The 20,712-nt window shown below is 37.6% G+C and overlaps 2 protein-coding genes and 1 long non-coding RNA gene across 3 annotated transcripts; 2 read left to right on the forward strand and 1 right to left on the reverse strand.

The window, feature by feature from the left end:
* Positions 1–1,507: 1,507 nt before the first annotated feature.
* LOC119489118 lies at positions 1,508–2,843 on the forward strand. The gene is made up of 2 exons (XR_005207095.1): positions 1,508–1,556; positions 2,017–2,843. It is a non-coding gene; the product is annotated as an uncharacterized LOC119489118 (long non-coding RNA).
* Positions 2,675–14,677, reverse strand: LOC119489091 (UDP-N-acetylglucosamine/UDP-glucose/GDP-mannose transporter-like). Its single transcript, XM_037771273.1, has 12 exons — positions 14,471–14,677; positions 12,561–12,594; positions 12,077–12,163; positions 11,910–11,977; positions 10,133–10,204; positions 9,897–9,965; positions 9,541–9,643; positions 8,813–8,905; positions 6,607–6,674; positions 6,258–6,336; positions 5,475–5,557; positions 2,675–4,577 (listed from the first exon to the last, which is right to left on the reverse strand). The coding sequence occupies exons 1-12, from the start codon at positions 14,578–14,580 to the stop codon at positions 4,472–4,474; spliced, it is 972 nt and encodes a 323-aa protein (XP_037627201.1). The 5' UTR covers positions 14,581–14,677; the 3' UTR covers positions 2,675–4,471.
* Positions 14,678–17,915: 3,238 nt separating this feature from the next.
* aqp12 (aquaporin 12) lies at positions 17,916–20,671 on the forward strand. Its single transcript, XM_037771283.1, has 3 exons — positions 17,916–18,594; positions 20,225–20,341; positions 20,412–20,671. Exons 1-3 carry the CDS (start codon positions 18,000–18,002, stop codon positions 20,537–20,539), a joined length of 840 nt encoding a protein of 279 aa, XP_037627211.1. The 5' UTR covers positions 17,916–17,999; the 3' UTR covers positions 20,540–20,671.
* Positions 20,672–20,712: the final 41 nt, after the last annotated feature.

Raw genomic sequence — 20,712 nt, forward strand, 5'->3', positions numbered from 1 at the left:
ATAAAACCCTCCAACAGTGAGTCTGCATCAATGCTAAGAGGGTAAGGTTTAAATACAGTGGCAAGAAAATAAATAAATATCAGAATCAGGAGGGAAATTGAGTTATGTTTTGCTTCCAATCTAGAATAGAAATATAGGCCTATATATATATTAACATAGAGAAAATATAAATAAGAAATATCTATAACAGTGCAAATAATAATGCTGAAAAGTAAGATCTATTATTAAGTGTGTAAAAATGCAAGAATAGTATCAAATAAGAATATTAGTTTAAATATACTGTATAAATAAATGCTGTATTAATGACAGAATAAACCAGATTATTGCACAGCTAAATTATTGTATGAAATTTTCTATTACGCACGAGGGTCACGAGGGCGCGCCTCTTGGTAGCTGATGCTGGAGGATCATTCACGTTTTTTTGTTGTTGTTCTGTTTCCCACTATCCTGCTCTGTCTTTCCTTTCCAGCTCTTAAATTTGCTTCTCCAGGTGCTGGGCGGTTGCTGAGTTGAGGGCAGTGCAGAGTGGCCTCAATCGATGTGTTTAAGTTCTTCTAGTTTGTGTTGGCCTGTAATACATGTCCATTAAACCAAAGTAAGAAAAGCCATCAGCATCAACAGCACGTCTGTAATCAGGGCAGGAGTAGGTGAGTACTGATTCTGAAACTTCTTTTTTGTTGTTTTTCCTTTAGTTTGTTCAGGCTGGACTGATGAAGGTGCCTATAATGTGCCAAAGACAATGCAATATTACCTGGTTGCAACTAGACTTCTGCTCCTCCTCATGGCTCTGTTTTCAGAGAGAGCGTTTTTATTGGCTGTTTATTCAAAGGAGGCAGCTGTCAATCACTTGCAAACTCTGATCAAATATGAATCAATATTATGTTGCTGTAATGCCTATTTCTCTCCTCAAATGTTTCCAAAATCATCTTGTAGTGCACTGTTCAGCTGTAAAATGAGAAAGTTTGCTGGTGGGCGGTGCATAGGATTTCCTCAACTGATCTCAACATGGCTGCCGGGTCACAAACGTTCTCATTTTACAGCTAAACCGTACACTACAAGATGTTTCTGAAAACATTTGAGGAGAGAAATAGGCATTGCAGTAACAGATTATTGTTTCATATTTGATCAGCGCTGCCTAGTTTGACCGGAGTTTGTGAGTGATTCACAGCTGCTCCGAGACGGCAAGGCTCCAGCTCGGCTCTGATTGGTTGTTTTCCTCCGGTCTGTGAAATCTTGCAGAGGCCGTTAGGAGCACTGGAGGACACAGAGGCACATGAGTTTTTTCAGATTACCTGTCTCATGCACTAGTCAGGATATAGTGACCGTTTTATAAAAATAACTTTTTTTTAAAATCACATTTGTTCCAGTTCTAATACTTTGTATGCTAGGGCGCTTTTTGGTGTCTGATGCTGGAGGACCATGTTCTTAATGATTTTTTGCTGTTCTGTTTCCCACTATCTTGCTCTCTTTTTCCCTTCCAGCTCTTAGATTTGCTTCTCCAGGTTCCGGGGGGTTGCTGAGTTGAGGGCAGTGCAGAGTGGCCTTCTTGGAGAGAGGTAAGAGTTTATGTCTAATTAATTAGACAAGATAATTAGTTTGAACGTTAAAATGTGTTAATTGTTATGAAGACAATGGAGTAGAAGTGTTGCTGGGTCTCTGTGATAATCTCTTGTGAAGGGCTCATTGCATGGGTGTGGAATATGGTCTCAAAAAAGTACAAAATACAAGTCTCCCTTAAAAATAATCCAAGGCACACTGTAGTGTTTGAACAAAATGGCAATAACTGTTTAAAATGACCTATGCGTTGCAACGGTAGGTCATTTTAAACAATTATTGCCATGTAAAATAAAGGTATTTTAATTCTGTTCAAGCACTACAGTGTGCCTTGGATTATTTTTGAGGGAGACTTTACATTTTGTACTTTTTTGAGAACATATTCCACCCATGCAATGAGCCCTTCACAAGATTATGTTACATTTATGGTTGTCTGTGCTTTCTTATCTTCTTGTCTTGCAGACCGGAGGAGTGCATGGGACAAACCTGGGCCCGGTGTGCACCACGAATAGAAGCCTGAGCGTGCAGCCGTCTGTGTTGGCAGGTCTCCTCTCACCACACATATCTTGTTCTTGCAGCACATTTTCACACATACACCTCCCATACATTTGTTAACTTTATTTTGACCCACTTTTGGTGAATAAATAACGTTATTTAGTAAGTATACCCGTGCGTCTTTCATTTTTGCAACGGTTTTAGAGCCGGGTGTACAATTTAGAAGCCAGAGTGACTCACAAAGCAAATTTAATCCTGTGTTTTAATGAGGGGCCATGTTATGCCAAAAGGGGGAGGCATTGCGCTACTGTAGAGTACCATCAGCTGCAAATACAAACAATGCCTCATTTACAGAACTGAGTGGCATTAGACGGTCTTAAATTAAAGAATTACTTATTTGAATGAGACAAAATAGTATCAAATAACACACCATCCGCCTCAGTAAGAGCTTCTTTCCTCAGGCGATCAGGTTGTTGAACAGTTGACGTGCCGCACATGTAATATATTGTGTGTAAGGCAGAGGGCGCCACCGAGCACAAGCATTTCATTGTAATTAATACATGACAATAAACTCGGACTAAAGTTGGCTGTTAACAACCTAAACAACAAGTCCAAAAGGAATACTTCATGTCAGAGGTTTTTTTTTAATGCAAAAATACATCCTTGTGTTTCAGCTACAAATCCATGGTTACTGTGTTTGAGATGAGATCAGCATCAACAATTCACCAAGCCACCTACAAAATGAGTATTAGTCTAAAATAAAAGTAATAAATATAAAATGATGTAGGTAAAAATGTAAAAAAAAGTCAACGCTCGTACAGGACTAATAAAAATTTAGAAAAACATTTCTCTTGTAATACTTTAAAAACCTGAAACGTACATTTCAGAAGAATACAATAAATGTAACAGGCGGTGAGGCAATTCAGTGTCACCCTTTTTTTGCAGGTGCTACCTCAGTTGAAAGTGCGATACCAAGAAAAAAAAAAAGGACAAATGGATCCTCTTGTACAAATAACAAACCATAAGTACTGCTTGTTAATACTGCATAGAGAGAACCAGTTACAGCCCGACAAACATTCTGTAATACTGAGGGAGCAAAATGTAAACTGTGATCTTAAATTATCTCCCAAAAGGAGGCGGCAGCATTTATTTAAAGCCACAATCCTTGATGGGAGCTTCCAGCCCACTGCCCTTCCACTTTGGTTGTTTGAAGGATGAGGTTAGATCACCGTCATTACCGTTCGTCCGTAACAAGCTTGTAACAACAGTGTATGCGCAAAAAGAAAATGTACTTAACGGGATAATGACAGTGTCAGTGCATCTCATGGTGCTTAGAAGGCATCTAAAGTTACATTCCTTTTAAACAGCAAAACAGAAAAGGCAATAAAAAAAATAAGGATTGTGCCTTTAAAATAACTATTACTTAATAGTCCCATGATTCGTAAGTACACACCAGTGCATAAAGGGATAGTTCGGATAGTTTGAAGAGGGGTTGTATGAGGTACTTATACATAGTCGGTGTATTACCTACAGTAGATGACGGTCAGTATGCCCCCAGTTTGAAGGAACAGACAGGAGTACCAGCACGGAAGCAAAGTAATGTACTGCTGTGGACGAGGACAGCAGCAAAACATTATGGATCGCAGTTTAAGAGTACGTTATATTTAGAATGTTTTCACCGCTTTACCTTGCCTTCAGACAGCGCTTTCTGATGGGAACTGAAGCGGTTATCTATACTCTCTTCAAAGCCACCAGACTCCATTGACAAAAACAGTAATTTTACCTCACAGAACACAGAGTTGCTGGCCAACTGCTGCCTCGATCAATATTTTTATTTGTGTTATTGTGTGACTTTGGTGTTTTAAAGAGTTAGTTTGAATTCACCAAAGTCACACAATAACACAAACTAACCGATCGAGGCAGCGGTAGATCAGCACCTCCCGTGTTCTGAGAGGTAAAATTACTGTTTTTGTGAATGGAGTCTGGTGGCTTTGAAGAGAGCATAGATAACAGCCATCTGACAGCGATCAATTAGTCTGTGTTAGTGTGCCTTTGATGAATCCGAACTAACCCTTTTAAAACATCAAAGTCACCTCAAACAATCCGAACTATCCCTTTAAATAACTGTTATTCTAGCTGTTCATTCCTGTATTCAGGAAACATTATGTCATCCCAACTTTTAAGGTTCTGCTTGTCTAAGTGTCAGGAAATGTAATATAAATAATATTGGTTCCCTTGTTCTCGATGCGTCACATGTACAGTATCAAAATACAAATATTTAAAAAGAAAAACACCATCTAAAAACCACACCGTGTCCATCATCCCATGCCGTTGCTGCTAAAAAATACTCCATAAATAAAAAGTTGTATTAAAAATAGAGTTTTCTCGTTCATCAGCATAAAAATAAAATCCAGTGTCTCTGTCATACAACCACTTTGCCCTTGATGTCCAGCTTGGTGATTTCACTCGCTTTGTTGGACTGCTCCTCTGTGAGAGTGATGTAGGAGTACACCAGGCTGCCCGCAATACTGCAACGACACAGACAGAAACCGTGTGTAAGAATACAAACACGTCAAGGACAAGGACACCAAATGAAGCAAAAATACAAGATGTTGGCATTTAATCTGACCTTCTGAAAGGCTGGATAACAAAGTGTTTAGTGAGGAGATTTATATGTATTTATGTGAGAGAGAGAGGGGCTAAATATGCAGGCCCATTTCAGCCAGTAAAAGATAAAAATGAGTTGAAAACTTACATCCAACAGTTGCAGGCAAAAGTTTGAAAATCAAGTTGTCATTTGTTTCATTCAGTGTAAAATTAAACATGTTGCAGCACATCATCAGTCATACAATCCATCATGTTTCCAAACAAGATCCAGCATGCACACATGTAATATATCCCGCAGCCGATTGGCACATTAGCATCAGTGATTTCAGTGTCAGCATTGGCCTTTCCCTTAGTTTCAGCAGAGACACGGTTCAGGGAGGACCAGTCTGACTCAGTGGACCCTCCCTATTATCTCAGTTGTTTACAACCAGAAATGAGCACAATCTTCAAGCTAAGAAGCTACATGCATAACGAATTAAGTGACATTTAATGTCAATTCATCCAGTGGTTGTTGAGACATTTGAGTCTGGACCAAAGTGGGGAATCGAGCGAGCCACATTTCCAACCATAAAGCAATGCCGCTAACGTGGTAATATGGTATTTAAAGCCCCCTCTCATGTTTATATGTAACTGATTCAATCTGTTGTGTGACCATACAATTCAAAATGTGTCCTGGGATGCCAGATGGGTGAGGGTTTGTGTTGGGGAAAGATTCAGCATAGGGACGCAAAACAACTTGTGTGTGTAACTCTATTAAATCAATCCATCTATGACAACTAGACATTTCAGCATAAATTAGAAAAATAAACATTTCCTACCTGATATTCAAACCTATGAAGTTGGTCCAAGAGAAGATGTAGTCTCCACTGAACACCATCCCAATGTACGTTACCAGGACGTTCTGCAAAATGGAGAAAATATGAATTAAGCTAACTAAGTTTTTTATTCATTTAGGGCATTTAACAAAAGAACGTATATTGCTAATAAGTGAAAGCCAATTGTTCGTTCCATTGCAACATCTACGCCATTTTGGACTGAAAGCGACTACCGGACGCTAGTAAATTCTGTTTATGTCATGCTACTAGCAGTACTAGCTACTGGCCAATAGCCGGTTGTTTGGGAACAGAGACGTTAATACATCCACCATGGTACAGGCTTACAGCATACAGCTCATGGGTGTATTATAAGATAATAAAAGTGATGAATTACAGCCAATATATCATTTTTTACAGCTGCATACAGCTAGCAGGAAGCTGGTGCAGTTGCGTGGGTCTGATGCACGTTCATTAGGCCGAGGAAAATAATTCTGGATTCAGCAATTAGTTCATTTTACAACTTTTAGGACATAATGATTTAAATGAGGGCTAATTAAGTGTTGGTACTGGGAAGTTGATTTACCTAAAAAAAAAAATCCTCCTCTGATTTAAAACATCTCTTTATACATCCCTGGCCATAGACTTATTGGCGTTTTCAGTCCAAAATGGCGGCAGTGCTACAGCAGCGCCATCTAGCAGCTGTTGTCAAAAAAAGCACCAGAGTTTCATCTTTTTGCTTCTCTACTCTTTGATTAAACTATTACTTCACACAAATCTGCAGTTTACCTTGATGCAGCCCACGATCGTAGTTGTTAATGCAGAGTTGTATTGAGTACAAAGTACCGTGGAATACATCAGAACAAACCTGTAAAACAACCATGTCATCATATCACACACGTCTCAACACATATTGAAGCACAAAGTCAGATTTCACAATGTTATTGCGACATGTTAGACAAAGGGTCTTTGTGAGCTTCACACTGTCAAGCTGTGGCCTAGAATCTGGTTTTCAGCCACTGATGAAATAGCGACACCACAGATATTTGGTATAATCCAGATGTTCAATTCTGGCACAAAACACAAGACTTAGCATGCGTCGTTCACATCATACATAAGCTTTGGCCTGTATTCTTACCCCATGATGCAAGAGAGGATGAACTGGGCGAGGAAAAGCATGTCTGACCAACCATCATATTCCACTGCCTGACAAGAGAAGCACGGCATAAGAAACAACAGAACTCTAAAACACATACATAACAAGCATATAAAAAAACAGGAGTAAAGCAAGATATGTAGGCAATTGTGTTTAAAAAAATAATATATATATAGAAATAATAATAAATAAATATTAAATGTTGTAAAACAATATTAAAAATAAATGTAGGCATTAATTAATTGATAACATTTTGTGGCGGTACTGAGTTCCCCAGACTAGTTGATCAGTCAGAAGACTGAAAAACTGTTCCCATCCACATGATAATGTAAAATAAAATGCCTCCTTAATAATAATAATGATAATAATAAACAAATACCTCTTTGATAATGAACAAATGCCTCTACAATAACAAACAATTAAGGAAACTGAAATATTGGTTTTATTTTTCCTTTTACCCTCCTTTAAAGTTTTCCCAAATAAAATACACTAAAACAAATGGGTATAAAGGGTTTCATTGAAAATCAACAAATGAATAGAATAACAAAATACAGCCTGCAGGCGTTAGGCAATCGTCAAATAGCACCTAAACGACCTAGTGCAGGTAACCCAATTGATTGGTATTTATTTTGTTTCCCCAACTAGGATAGTCAACACTCTCAATAAACAAGACACAAAGAGCACAGAATCTCAAAAGGGTCTAAAACAGACCAGAGTTTCTGGTTTGGCTGATAACACGTTGCTTTTAGTGAAGGAGAGATCAGAATGACACTGGTTGTGCAGTTTCTCTCCTCTTTTAAGCCCTACAGAAAGGGCGTCGTTACACCCTGATTGACCCTGAAGTGGGGAATGCACCAAGCTGCTCTCAACTATCATTTAAGAGCCAGTCCCCACACCCTGCGCAACAGGTGAACTGAATAACCCTCTAGTCACTCAGCAACTCAATCAAAAAAACACCAGGGAAAAGGTAAATGACAGCAAGCACCAGAGAATTGGCAGCTGCCACAATTTGACATAAATTGATATTTCTGTTTTAATTTGCTTCTTTATTTATTTATCTTTGTATTAATTCCCTTATTTATTTACTCTTCTGTTGTATTTATTTTTATTTTTTTTCTACTTATTCATTTATTTATTTTTGGAATTATTTTTTATTTATTTTGAAATGTAGTATTTACTTATGTATTTATTTATTTTATTTACATACATAATTTTATTTATATACATATATTTCTGCACAATTTTCCCTTTGCATTTCACCCCATATTTATTTCCCAAAAAAATATTTCTGTATTCTTTTCTTCACACATCTCTTTATGCATTTCTGCCTCATTATGCAAATGAGGGGGCTCTATACGTCCCCGCTATTAGTCAACTAAGATTTCTTTAGTCGATTAGTCATTTTTTATGCTTTTTTTCATGCTGAATGACTTCTTTCCAATAAACTAATGAGCACATCTCTGGTAAACACCAAATTTAAAGTGGTGCTTTTGATTGATTCTTTGTGGAGAAACTCAGTTTTACACATCTGTCAATTAAATCAACTAATCGATTAGTCAACAAAATCGCATGAGTGTTAGTCCACTAAGAATTTCTTTGGTTGAGAACAACCCTATTTAATAAAAAAAATAAAAATCACGTCATTCCTTGTTTATGTGTATTTACTGGCATTCAGTGGTAGTCAGGAAATTAAGTGAGCACTGCAGAGTTGTTGATCACGTTTTAGGAACTAACTCTTACGTACTTACAAAATCCAACACTTAGTTTCCAATAGCTTTAAAAGGTAGTAGTCTGTATCTTTACTGAGGTTTTCCAGTCAAAGGGGGCTGTGGGCGCTGCTGTAATAACTCTGCTAGGTGCATAATAGCAGCTTTGTGCCTTTCTGGCTGCTGGGCCCCAGCTGGGCAAACCAGAAGGTCTCTGCCAACAGTGACCAACTAACAGACAGCCCATATTTGCAGCACACACCCACGCTTACTCATATGTGCACTCACTCCTATTTGGGACTAAACCTTGAAATAACTGATCAGCACCAACTCAAGAAACTAACTACAAAGACTGTTAAACTTGATGACTGTTCAAACACATTTCACAGATCTTCCATGAATAAGGAGATTCGAGTGAAGATAATTAGAAATAGCGCTTATTAGGGAGAAAGATCAAACAACAGAAGAGCCAAACTACTTACCTTCTGCATATCTCCAGTCACGTGAGCCAACAGCACGGTGGGAATGATCATAAATAATGCATTATAATACAGCAATCCATATTTTCCCAACTCCTGTGAGAAAGAGCAGAGAAACAGATGGGCAGGACGCAACAGGAACATGAAAAATAAGCAGAGCCAGAACAGAGAGGGTTATTCACAAATCTTTGGGTGCATTCCTCACTAACTAGCGTACAGATGTCACACAGCACGGCCAGCCCAGCCCACTGCACCACCTAGAACCGTCTGATTCTGTTTCACGTGGCTCCATCTTTCACTCTCTCGCAATAATATCACTCACACACACACACCTCTCTGTCTTGAGCCCTATTAGCAGATGGTGCTCTACAGACATCACAGACTAAATCTGGATTCAGTTCAGCGTCTGCTGTAATGTGAGAGCTGAGCAGTCTGTGCTTGTGTGACATAAAAAAACGACCAAAACAAGCTTCAAGCCATTTGTGACTCAACAGTCAAACTGTAATTACTGTTAAAAATAATGCAATAAAACATGAAAAATACATAGAAAAGCAGCACTTTCTCTACAAAAACAGATATACAGCAGTGATAAACCAACTCATGGTGTACACCGAGTACCTTTAAGCCAGGCGCTCAAGGACAGTTTATGTTCTCTATATCCATCAGCTCAATGCCAAAAACAGCACCAGCCCAACAATGGTAACTATTCATCCGATGGCGCTGCCACATACCTTTGCATCTAATTTTTGTTTCACGTAGGCCCCGTTGGCTGCAGTCAGCACGTCGTTCATGAGAATGTACACGTAGCCTTGCAGGTCAAAGGACAAGTCGGCACTACGAACGGAGATGAGAGAAAACGATAGAAAGTGACGAGGAAGTAAATACGTGTTCTGTCACTCACAATTTAGCTTTGGGCGTGCTGTGTTTCGGAAGAGCTCCTTTAACTAAAGATATACAACATGTGTAAATGACCCTAAAGACAATATCACTTAAGCGAGGACATATATCAGGACAGGAAAACCCTTTGTAGTGAGGGTAATTCTAGTTTGGTTAACTGCCGGGGACACCTGGATGTTTCAGGACTTACCTTGCGGCTATAAACGCCCCGAGGATCATTGTAAATACTGTCAGCTGGACTGGCCTGGAGAATTTCTTCCTGCCAAAGGTCAGACAGCAGAGCAATGAAATTCAATCTGGCTGCTTTGAGCTGTACATAAAAGCCACCAATACAGTACAAAGAGGGTGGCTTGGTGTCCCACTTTGAGTAAAAGGACCAGGAAGTTATATCAGAAAAATGAGTCGTCATGTGCGATGCAATCTTACTTGAGCAGAAATCCCTCAGCCAGCATCGTGAATAAGATGGAGAACCTCCTGAGGACAGTAAACATCGGCAGGCTGGTGGAAGAGGACACAAATTGCTTTAACTTGGCCAAACATCAACAGCCATGCCCAATGTGTCAGTTTTAAACTATTCACTAGGATCCTGGTATGGCAACCTGAATGTCCTAAACAAAAAAAGACTGGGTGACATTGTTAATGGGCCACTAGAGCAGCAACGATTAATCCATTAGTCGTCAACTATTAAAGTAATCGGCAACAATTTTGATAATTGTCTAATTGGTCAAAATTCAGGTTTCCTCCTCTAACTGACATATTTCAATGAATCCATTATTATAAGTCATGCCTTTGTTTCTGAATTTGGTCAATGAAAGCTACAAGAAGTCCATCAAACAGAAGAAATAGAGTATTATTTTTCTTCACTAGGCATTAATCTCTTTCACATTTCATTTGATACTTTTTTAATGTTCACGATCAAGGTTGTGCTTCAATTTAAGCTTTTACAAACTAATAAACACAAACTTATACACAACACTAAATTATGGGTCCCATGGACGCCACCTCTGTATCAGTTATGCATGTGACCCTCTGCTTCAACTGTTATTTGACTGTAGAGCTGCAACGATTAATCGATTATTTGTTAATTAATCGCCAACTCTTTTGATAATCGATCGGTTTGTATGAATATCTTTGAGTTGTGGACAAAACAAGACATTTGAGGACGTCATCTTGGGCTTTGGGAAACACTGATCGACATTTTTCACCATTTTTCGGACATTTTATTGACCAAAGAACTAATCAAGAAAAAAATAAACCGATTAATAATCAATGAAAATAATCATAAGTTGCAGCCCGAGTGGCCAGCAAGATCATCGACAAGCAGCAGTCCTCTTTGTCAGACATCTTTTATCGCCAGGTCTTAAGGAAGACAAAATTTTTTAACCAAGTTACTGGTGTTATTTTGATAATATTTAACAATTCAGTAAAGTCATATCTATGTATTTATTTGTTTTGTTTTGTTTTACAAAGTTAGGGAAGCAATGTTTAAGTCAGGCCTGATGTCTTACTAAAGAATGACCCCAGTCACTTCCACACAATGAGGCATACGGCTTAGTAATCAAACATTGGTATCGGATCGGTACTTGGATCGGCCGAAACCCAAAGCCCAGGTATCGTTATTGGTGTCTGGACTGAAAAAGCCAGATTGGTGCAGCTCTAAAATTTACTTTGTTGTTATTCTTTTTCAAATTAGTAGCCAATGACGGAAAAGAAAAGTGATAATACTAATGATAATCATACTCTTAGTCATAAAGATAACATTATTACTTAAAAAAAACAATGTGACGACGTATAAAGAAATAAACAGACAACAACAACAACAAAAAACCTTCAAGAGTGGACATGGACTCATGTACGTAAACAGAAAAATATCAACAATGACAGAAAGCAGCGAGCTGACAGAAATAGAAATATAGACTTCACTGTTTTATAGTTATGTGTGTACTGTCATTGAGTGTGTTTACATGTACATGAATGACCCCTTTATGAGGCTAACCCAAGTTATTCCGGTTACTCCAAAAACCCAATCATAAACGGGTTATTCATGTCCATGTAAATGCACTCAGTGTTTATTTGTGCTCTGCTGCAAGCCGAACTTCCCCCAGGCAGACAAAGAAATTAATTAGCTCATGATGACACTGAATGAACTTCCCTTTTAACCATAATTCATAAACATAAAGATAGTTTACAGATGAGGACTTACTTCAGTCTTTTGGTTCCAAACAGACCAGTGATTTGATTTCCCACATAAAGGAGAGGTAGAGGAAACGTCTGTACAAAATACAACAACAGGTAAACATTAATAAAAAATACTGCCATGGTCAACTGAAGATATGATGGATGGATGGATGGATGGATAGGTGGTCTCACCTTGCGAGGTATGCTCTCATCACAGTCTGGGAAGGTGATCACCCTCGAAGCCTTGCCCACCCACAGCACAACCACTGTGGCCAACATCTGCACACACATTCAATAAAAAAAATTACTTAAACTCTGCCTGCTTTAAGATAGGATAATATATAAGATATTCCTTTATTAGTCCCGCAGTGGAGAAATGTGCAGTGTACAGCAGCAAAGGGGATAGTGCAAAAAAACAGGATGCATCAGCTAACACAGTAAAAAAAAGAGCTAAACAAAGTGTAACAAAATATGAACCATTTAAATAGAAGGAAGGATAAAAATAGGCGCAGTATATACAGTATTGCCAATAAAACGACTATTAACAAAATTGCACAAGTGGAAAATGATATTGCACAGTGAGAATGAATGAATGAATGACTGAATGAATGAAGGAGGGATGTGTGCTTGTAAACTGATTGCAGAAAGAGGGCATTCAAATAGGCGTTCAACTTACTTGTCCAATTCCGACACATATTGAAGAAGGGAAGCTGGAAAAAAAGTTTGAGTTAGTCCCAGTGAACGTAAAGGCATCATACAAGCTGAGCACTAACCATGTAGCTAACCCTCTTAGCACTAGTAGGTTATTTGTTTGTTTATTTGTTTTGCACAATTTAAGACTATACAACATAACAAAAAAAAAAGAAAGAATAATATACAGTGCAGGAAGAGGCAAAAAAAAAAACACTGGGCCTCCACCTAGAGACTAGATTAAGATAAAGAAATAATATGACTACATAATAGTGATAAACAATTAGGACAAGACACATATAATAACAATACAGTAAATATATAAAAAAAAGATAAGTGTGTGGAAGTGTATGGTTAGTGTTTGTGAGGAGGTTATTGATTTAAATATCTATAATGATTATTATGGTATATAATGATTATTATTAGGTTAAAATATAGCTTCATATGCTACTGTAAAGTGAAGCTCTTCCTATTTCAATCCTCGCAAGGCAAGGCAAGGCAGCTTTATTTGTAGAGCACATTTCAGCCACAGGGCAATTGAAAGTGCTTTACATAAATATTCAAGAACATTGCGACCAAGGGCAAAGAACATTGCGACATAATTAAAACAGTTATAAAAACATTAAAGATTAGAAAATAAAAACAAGCTAAAAATAAAAGCTAGGATAGAAGCTAACATAGAATACAACACACAAGAGTAAAAGCTCTAGTGCAGTATAAGATCATTATCTGGTTTAATAAAAGGCAGCAGCAAACTGGAAAGTTTTAAGCTTTGATTTAAAAGAACTCAGAGTTGGAGCTGGTCCTGCAGGTTTCTGGGAGCTTGTTCCAGATATTTGGTGCATAATATAGGCATAATATACTATGACTTTTATGATATTTTCATAACATTTTTTATGGCATACTATATCATGACATTGTTTCTGACTTTTTATGACATATTTTGCCATGGTATACTCTATTATTAATTGTTTTATATCATGGCTTTTGTTTGTGACGAACAATATTATTTTTTTCATGGCATACTATATGACTTTTTAATGATATTTTCATGATATTAAATTCTGACTTTTTATGGTATACTATACTATGACATTTTGTATGATATAATATATAATATCATCTATTTTATGACTACTACTACAACAATCACTACTGCAACAACTCCAAAAACAAGAACTACAACTTCCTCAACTACTACAATTACTACTGCAACTTGTACTACTATTTATATATAATATTTGGTGCATAAAAACTGAACTTCTGCATGTTTAGTTGTGACTCTGGGGACACTAAGCAGACCTGATCCAGATGACCTGAGAGGTCTGGATGGTTCAGAACATAGCAGAAGATCAGAAATGTATTTTGGCACCTAAACCATTTAGTGCTTTGTAAAGCAGCAAGAGTAGCTAACCATGTAGCTAATAGCACTAGTAGGTTAAAATATAGCTTCATATAATGCTACTGTAAAGTCTTAACAAAGTCTTATCAAAAAATAAATTAATAATATACAGTGCAGGAAGAGGCAAAAAAAACAACCAGTGGTCTTATCTGAAGCCTCCACCTAGAGACAAGATTAATATAAACAAATAATATGACTACATAATAGTGATAACAAACAATTAGGACAAGATATATATATAATAAAAACAATAACAATACAGTAAATATATAAAAAAAAGACAAGTGTGTGTGTGGAAGAGTTTGGTTAGTGTTTGTGGGGAGAATATTGAATTAAATATCTATATTGATTATCATTAGGTTAAAGTATAGCTTCCTAGAATGCTACTGTACACAACTTCTAGTGGCTAGCTTAGCGTAGCTTAGCAACGCATGCTAGCTTGTTTAAACTACCGTTATAACAGTTACAGCCGTTAAAGCCGTTAAAACCGTTACCTGTAGTTGGTGAGGACACTTTTGTTCACCACGACGATGAGAAACGAGCTGACACCGTAGAAGCCAGCAGCGAACAGCTTCAGGAACAGAGTCGGAGGATGGTCCGCCATCCCCGAAGACTTCTCCTTCTTCTCTGAAGCTCTCTGGCTGCTCTGAAGCTGATTCTGCCATCACTACACTGAAGCTAGCGCACACACACACACACACACACACACACAAACCCGACGTGATGACGTTGCCGGTCCACAACTTCCGCCTCACGTCCGAGGTAGTGATGTGTGAGCCGAGAACGAGCCGGTTCAAAGAGCCGGCTCTTTTAAGTGAACGATAATGGTACGTGTCCACAGGATCCGTGCTTTCCACGCTTCCCATTCATTGGCTGTATTCGAAACCGCATGCTATATTAGTAGTACGTAATGATTTGGCCAAAATGTAGCATGTAGCATGTAGTATGCAGTATGCAGTATGCGAACAAAAGCGAAAATCTACAGTATGCCAAAAATACCCGGATGTTGTACTGATTTGGAAAAAATCTCCAGTATGCATCGGACCAGTCTACCTTGCCTACTGTATCCCACAATGCAACGTGCTGGACCACTACGGGCTACGGGTACAAAAACAACAAAAACACATCAGAGACTGCTATGAGCTGCTGGAGCTCTCTAGAGACCGGTCTGTAGACAAGAGGCTTTTATTTCCTTATTGACGGATAGTTTGTTTAAATATCACAACACAGATGTCCTTTATAAATTAACAGGAACCTGTAATCATCTGCCTTTTTGGAATTGAAAAGCTCCAAAAGCTTGCTGGAGAGCCGGCTACAGAGCAGCAGAGTGGAGAGGGAAAGAGCAGCCTCTGACGGGGCAAAGAGATACCTGCTGAGACAACATGACCCTTTTTAACATTACTCTAATATCTGTAAAGAGATCAGTCCTCTGTTTAGTTGCTGTAACTGAAAAAGAAGTTTGAATAACGTAAATGTTGTGGATCAATATTTTATATTTCCTGATTTGAAATCCGGGAGAGGACAGCCCACAAGGGAAAGTGTTTGACAATCAAGTGGTAAAACGAAAAGCCGTTTGGGAGCCGAAATAGCCGGCTCTTCTTGGTGAGCTGAGCCAAATGATCTGGCTCACTGAAAAGAGCCGAAATTCCCATCACTAGTCCGAGGATAGACTTAACACGTCATATTACAAAGGGTACAACGCATGCGCAGTCTGCAGTCACCAAAATTTAGCCAATAGCAACGACTCCAGTTACACTGCGCATGCGTCGTACAACATAGCTCAAGACCTTTGTCCTAACCTCTTTCAATAGGCCTTGCTCAAGTCTGAACATTCAAGATTCAAGATTCAAGCCCTTTATTGTCATTGTGTAGTACAACAAAATTAGATTGTGACAATCCCATAGGTGCTAAAAAAGATAATAAAATAAAAAAAGAGATATAGATATAGATATATATATATCTATATATATATAAAATATAAAAATACAATATGTATATTGATGAGATGACAGTTTTGCCAGATTACAGTTTTGCCAGATTATTGGACAAAGTATCCATCAGATATTTATATAATCATTGCAGAGAGTGATCAGCATGTTATTGCGCATATTCGTAACAGTAGATTTACAGTATTTACATTGCAAAAGTGACACAAAAGTGACCAACGTGTTATTGCACATTTACATTGCACGTGTTCAACTCAGACAGAGGAGATGTCATTAGCATTCAAGTAATTTCATTTTTTTTTATTTTTAAAGATACTAATTTTAAAACATATTTTGACTATGATTGAAAGCTTAAAACCCAAAAATTCTAAATTGACCAAAACTATTAAATTGTTTAGACATTTCAAATTTATTCCAATTGTTTAGCTGACCCCGAATGTTTTCTGTTTGTTTTTTTATTTTGTTTTGTTTTTATTCATCTTTTCCTTTCGTTACAGTTTATTTGTTGCATATTTTATAATTTATTTGTAATCTTATTATTATTATTATTTTATACTGTAAGGTATTTTTGGTAAGAACTGTAATAAAGCATCTGAACATGCAAATATATTGTATTGAACTTTTGAAATAAAATACTATAAAAAAAAACAAAAAAACGTAGAATGGAAAAAAAAATCAGCTAATTTAACCCTTTTTTTCATGCGTTACTTATTAAATATCAAATCACAATGTTTTTAGTAATGTTTGCTTAAGGGGCGACAACCCATACAATTAAATTTCCCTATTTGATTACTTTTATTAAGGCAATTATTTTTGGTATTACAAGTTTTCTGAAATGTTATGTTTAAATTTGCAAAGAGGTCATTATCTTATTAAATATGTGCTAATTTGCATATATTTCCAGAACAGAAATCTGGACTTGTTGACACATTAGAGTGAAAGGTTTTCACAGAGGGAATTTTGGAAATAATCCATATATCTGAAAATACTGACAGCCATATATAAATAAATTTATAAATCTTCGCCATGTTTTTAGGAATAAAATGTTGTATAAATCAAGCTATGAAGGAACAAATCCCTAAGTAAAAACCTCCAGAATATAGATAGATACATTTTCTGAAATGTTATGTTTAAATATACAAATGAGGCATTATCTAATGCTAACTTTTGGTGAATTAAGGAGAAATCTACAGACGCAAATAGACAAAGTAGTAAAATAAAAGTCTAATTGTGTTTTTTTTTGGCTGGGGTGTATCGCCCTAAAAACAAGTGAAAAATCATGCCAATAACTTTTATTTTTTCCAATATGTTATTTTGAAGGAGTTGGACACGTAACAATTGATTCAATAGAACTCAACATAGATCCAAAAAGAAAACATCAAAACATTTACTATGAGCAATTTGTATGAATACACATAAGAAGATTAAACAACGACAAACTAGGGCTGTCAATCGATTAAAATATTTAATCGCAATTAATCGCATGATTGAACATAGTTACAATTAATCCCAAATTAATTACAAGTTTAATTAATACATTTTAGAAGAAATTAGTGCCATTAAAACAAATTTACGTTAACACGTTAACTTTGACAATTTGATGGTCACTGTAAACACCTTACTCTTTAGACCAATGACCACCATATTTTCTACTGTTTTTGATGAAACCTGCTTGCAAAAATGTATTTGTGTACACTGGACAACATAGCCTAACATCCCCCAAACGTTTGAATCCAGATGGGGCACTGTATGCATTTTAATAATTCTTCAGCCATTTAGTCCTATAGAAAAAAATAACATATGTTATCCTGTAGAGAGAGAGAGGAGGAAATCATTTAACCAAAGCTGTGATCTAATTATAAATGACCACTGGATGAAGGCCAGCTTCTTGACCTGACCTTGTTTCAAGGTCCATGTGTATTTTAGCATGTGGTTGTGGGATAAAAACCTGACGTGTCTCTGATAAGAAGTGTTTCTCTGCATGCGCCACGTTGCCAAACAGACAGCAGAGTAGTTGAGTCAAACCCTCATTCATTTCTTTTGGATCAGAAACAGCAGAGGACAGCACATCTGAGCCATGTCTGGACTCAACGCATCCCTCGGATACTTCCTGGCTGTTGTCATTTTTGCAGCCTTAGTCCGAGTGCTCCTTAAAAAATGGCCACGATTTAGCTTCATTGTGGAGTTTGCATCCTCTTTCATGCTGGTGGCATGTAGGCTGGAGGTGCAGACCATTGTGGAGGTGGGTGAGTGGGCCGGGGGTTTGGGTCCTGATGTGACTTTAACCATACTGTTCGTGGTGTTGCTGACCCACGGTGTGATCTGTGGCAGCGCATCGGGGAATCCCACTATGGTGGTGCTGAAGTTCCTGCAGCTGGAGGCCACCACTCTGTCCACTCTCCTCACCGTTGCAGCCCAGTTTGTTGGTGCCCATCTGGCTCTTCTTGTAGCTGGATACTACTGGAGTCTGGAGCTGACCGACATGCACATGATCAAAAACCTGATGGCCAGCTCGTGCAGCACGTCTCTGTTGGTCTCTTTGCTTCAGGGGTTTTTCACTGAGTGTGTTTGCACGCTCATCTTTCATCTGGTCCATCTAAACCTGCTACGCAGATCTGCTCTGATCCGGGTTCCCCTGATCGCCGTCCTCCTCACCTTCCTGTCCCATACAGGTAAGTTACAGGTGAACCTGGACACTGCTTAATCATCACTCTAAAAAAGGCTCAAAAGTCCTCTCATACATAGACACATTGTGCTTGTAAATGCAGGAAAATGACTGGAATCCGAAACGAATATCAGAAAAATACGCAACTCCACTGGGAAATCAGCGCATCAGACACACTCTTGTAGATCTGTTACGGCGCAGTCTATGTGCAGTATCATCTGTCTGTGCATCCACATCATGCAAACTTTGTCTGTTGCCTGTCACTTACTTTAAACGGTAGCCTAAATCACCTGCAACCTTTGTTTCCCCCTCTGACATACTTAAATTAATCCATTATTATCAGTCATTCGTCTGTTAATGAATTTGGCCAAAGAAAGCTACAAGAAGTTTATAAAAGAGAAGAAAATATACTATTATTTAGGGCTGTCAAAGTTAATGTGATAACGCCTTAACGCAAATTTGTTTTAACACCACTAATGTCTTTAATGCAACTTGTTATTTTTAGGTTGTAGCTTGTTCAGTTTGAAGAGTGAAGATACTGGTATCATATGAAACAAGACAACTTAAGAAATCCATTGGTACCAACCATGTCGTACACGCTTGTCGGGAAGGAGGTTAAATAACGCTCCAAACTTACACTAAATTTTGGCGAGGAAAACCTGTCATGGCCATTTTCAAAGGGGTCCCTTGACTTCTGACCTCCAGATATGTGAATGTAAATGGGTTCTATGTGTACCCACGAGTCTCCCCTTTACAGACATGCCCACTTTATGATAATCACATGCAGTTTGTGGCAAGCCATAGTCAAGTCAGCACACTGACACACTGACAGCTGTTGGGCTGCAGTTTGTCATGCTATGATTTGAGCATATTTGTTATGCTAAATGCAGTACCTGTGAGGGTTTCTGGACAATATCTGTCATTGTTTTGTGTTGTTAATTGATTGATACATTTTTTTTTTTATTATTTTGCGATTAACTATGGACAATCATGTGATTAATCACGCTTACATTTTTTAATTAATTGACAGCCCTAATATTATTTTTAGTTTGTTCTAGTAATCTCTTTTACTGGATATTTCATTGATAGTTTTTCTGATGTTCACAATCAGGGTTGTGCTTCAATTTAAGCTTTTACAAACTTATACACACAAACGTATGAGTCTCTTGGACACCACCTCGGTATCAGTCATGCATGTGATCCTCTGCTTCAAGTGTTATATGATTGTGGAGCTGCAATGATTAATCGATTAGTTGTCAACTATTAAAATAATCTCCAAATATTTTGATAATCGATGAAAAGGTTTGAGTAATTTTTTAAAGAAAGAAAGTCTAAATTCTGATTCCAGCTTCCTTAAATGTGAATATTTTCTGGTTTCTTTACACCTCTATGACAGTAAACTGAATATCTTTGAGTTGTGGACAAAACAAGACATTTGAGGACGTCATCTTGGGCTTTGGGGAACACTGATCCACATTTTACAGACCAAACAACTAATCAAGAAAATAATCAACAGATTAATCAACAATGAAAATAATCGTTAGTTGCAGCCCTATTTGATAGACTTGTGTGTCTGCTTCCACTTTCTAATAAAAAACAACTAACATAAACTTTATTTGTCCCTTCTTGTTTTGCAGCCAGAGGCTACACCTCAGCTTACATGAATCCCTCCTTGTCCTACGGCCTCACCTTCCACTGCCCTGGATTCACCTTCTCACAGTACGCAGTCGTCTACTGGCTGGGCCCTCTCACAGGTAAATCACATCAAAATTAAATATATAATAAAAGTGAACACAATGTTTACAGAGAATGTCTGTTTTCTAGGCATGACCCTGGCTCTTCTCGTGTACATGGGCCATATTCCTCGGATCTTTGCCAAGAACCTGATATATTTTCAGAAGACGCGTTTCCGAGTGCCAAAGGGGGACAAAGGAGAGAAGAAGAAAATGTGAAAGAAACTATTAATTTTATTTCTTTTTTCAATCAACCTTTAAGGAACAGTTCCTGACAACAAATGGTTAATGATCAAGATATTTTTACTGTACAGAAAATGTTAAATATTAATAATAAAAGATATTAATGAATATTCTTCCATTCTTGTTGGCGGTTTTCAATAAAATCATCA

The sequence above is a fragment of the Sebastes umbrosus genome, chromosome 5 (genome assembly GCF_015220745.1).
Source record: "Sebastes umbrosus isolate fSebUmb1 chromosome 5, fSebUmb1.pri, whole genome shotgun sequence".
Classification (NCBI taxonomy): domain Eukaryota; kingdom Metazoa; phylum Chordata; class Actinopteri; order Perciformes; family Sebastidae; genus Sebastes; species Sebastes umbrosus.

Coding starts and splice junctions, on each gene's coding strand:
- LOC119489091 (XM_037771273.1), bottom strand. CDS start 14,580: ATGGCGGACCATCCTCCGACTCTGTTCCTGAAGCTGTTCGCTGCTGGC. Junction 9,966..10,132: donor GCTGAGGGATTTCTGCTCAA/GTAAGATTGCAT, acceptor GACCTTTGGCAG/GAAGAAATTCTCCAGGCCAG. Junction 5,558..6,257: donor CGATCGTGGGCTGCATCAAG/GTAAACTGCAGA, acceptor TCCATTTTGCAG/AACGTCCTGGTAACGTACAT.
- aqp12 (XM_037771283.1), top strand. CDS start 18,000: ATGTCTGGACTCAACGCATCCCTCGGATACTTCCTGGCTGTTGTCATT. Junction 18,595..20,224: donor CACCTTCCTGTCCCATACAG/GTAAGTTACAGG, acceptor CTTGTTTTGCAG/CCAGAGGCTACACCTCAGCT. Junction 20,342..20,411: donor CTGGCTGGGCCCTCTCACAG/GTAAATCACATC, acceptor TCTGTTTTCTAG/GCATGACCCTGGCTCTTCTC.